Source organism: Citrus clementina, unplaced genomic scaffold, assembly GCF_000493195.1.
Source record: "Citrus clementina cultivar Clemenules unplaced genomic scaffold, Citrus_clementina_v1.0 scaffold_2, whole genome shotgun sequence".
In the NCBI taxonomy this organism is placed as follows: Eukaryota; Viridiplantae; Streptophyta; class Magnoliopsida; order Sapindales; family Rutaceae; genus Citrus; species Citrus x clementina.
The window spans coordinates 28280639-28281906 of record NW_006262688.1 but is presented as its reverse complement, the minus strand read 5'-3'; the positions used below and the strand labels follow the sequence as shown (position 1 = coordinate 28281906).

At 47.0% G+C, this 1268-nt stretch overlaps 1 protein-coding gene across 1 annotated transcript in view; it reads right to left on the bottom strand.

Moving 5' to 3' along the window:
- LOC18051093 overlaps nucleotides 1-1268 on the bottom strand; it is a gene marked incomplete at its 5' end in the record, with an annotated part of 12140 nt that overhangs the window by 9728 nt on the left and 1144 nt on the right. Inside the window, 2 exons of the mRNA XM_006448283.2 lie at nucleotides 351-846; nucleotides 953-1059. Coding sequence (XP_006448346.2) covers nucleotides 351-846; nucleotides 953-1059 — 603 coding nt within the window. The remainder of the gene's footprint in view (nucleotides 1-350; nucleotides 847-952; nucleotides 1060-1268) is intronic.

Here is a 1268-nt window from a genome sequence, read left to right as displayed (position 1 = left end):
TCCCACGAACTGCTCTGTAATTCGTGGCACATCTGCTCGAAGGATTTAACGCTCCCTTGAGGAAGTTTTTGGTACCACTCACCTTCTCGTCCCTCTACAGATAGCGGGAACACCCCGCATTTTTTAGCTTGGGATAATCCTTGCACCTCAGTTATGTCATTAAAGCGCTCTATGTGCACCAACGGATTGGTTCGCCCCGAATATCTGAGGTCTGGGAGGCGAAAATCCCTCGAAATGACTGCCCTCATGATTTCTGCCGAGAGCGGGGATTCTTCGTCCAACATTATCCTCCAACCTGGTGCCCTGCTTTGTCCTTTCATGTCATCTATTATCTACGCTAATCTGTGCACTTCTTCTTCCAGTTGTACAGCACGACCAGGGTCACATGCTGCAACCTGATCTCGCTCTTGCTCAACATCATGTAGGTGTTGCCGGAGTTCTTTTTCCTTTGCATTCGCCACTCCGTCATCATTATCAAAGGTCTGTCTCCTTGGGGATTGATCTTCTCTTCTATGCCTTTCCCCCCGCAGAGATGAGTTACCCCCCTCACCACCAAATCTTCTGGTGGTCCGACCTCTCATCATATTATCGTGCCCTGGTGTCATTCCGCCACTTCTCACCCCTTCCTTATGAACTCCCCTTCGTTCACTCCTCAGTTCGTGTAGGATGGTTGTCAGGGTCTCCATCTGTTTTTCCATCCGTTCTATCCGCTCATACATGGTTTTTTCTCGTACTTCATTGGCTATCTCTTTCAACGTCACGGACTTGTTAAGCCTCAAGTCACCTCCTTGTGCACTACTTCCTCCTACATCTATTGTTTCCTCACTACATTTCCTCTTCTTCTCTCTATCAATAGAAGTTTTTTTATCAGCTCCCCACAGACAGCGCCAAAATATTGATGCGAGATTCTGGTTTTCTGCTCGTCCACGACCAGGATCTCTCCTCGTAAGACCTCCTCTCCACGGACTCTTGCATATGTAGAAACAGGTTAGAGCACGCCGGGTGTTTTCCCAGCGTAAACCCTCCGACGCTCAAGTCAGAAACATAGGTTTCGTCTTCCTAGGAAATACGGCCACTAATCTTATGGCTCGTTTATGATCTCTCAATAGAAAGCTCTTTTTATCTCAATTTTAATCTCAAAAAATTTAACCATTTACCTTCGTTGGTTACCTTTTTATAGGCTTCCCTTCAATCCGGGCCTTCCTATAATCCACGTCTATCACCCTCCCCACTCTCGAAAGTGGATACCTCATTATTGTGGTTGTGGC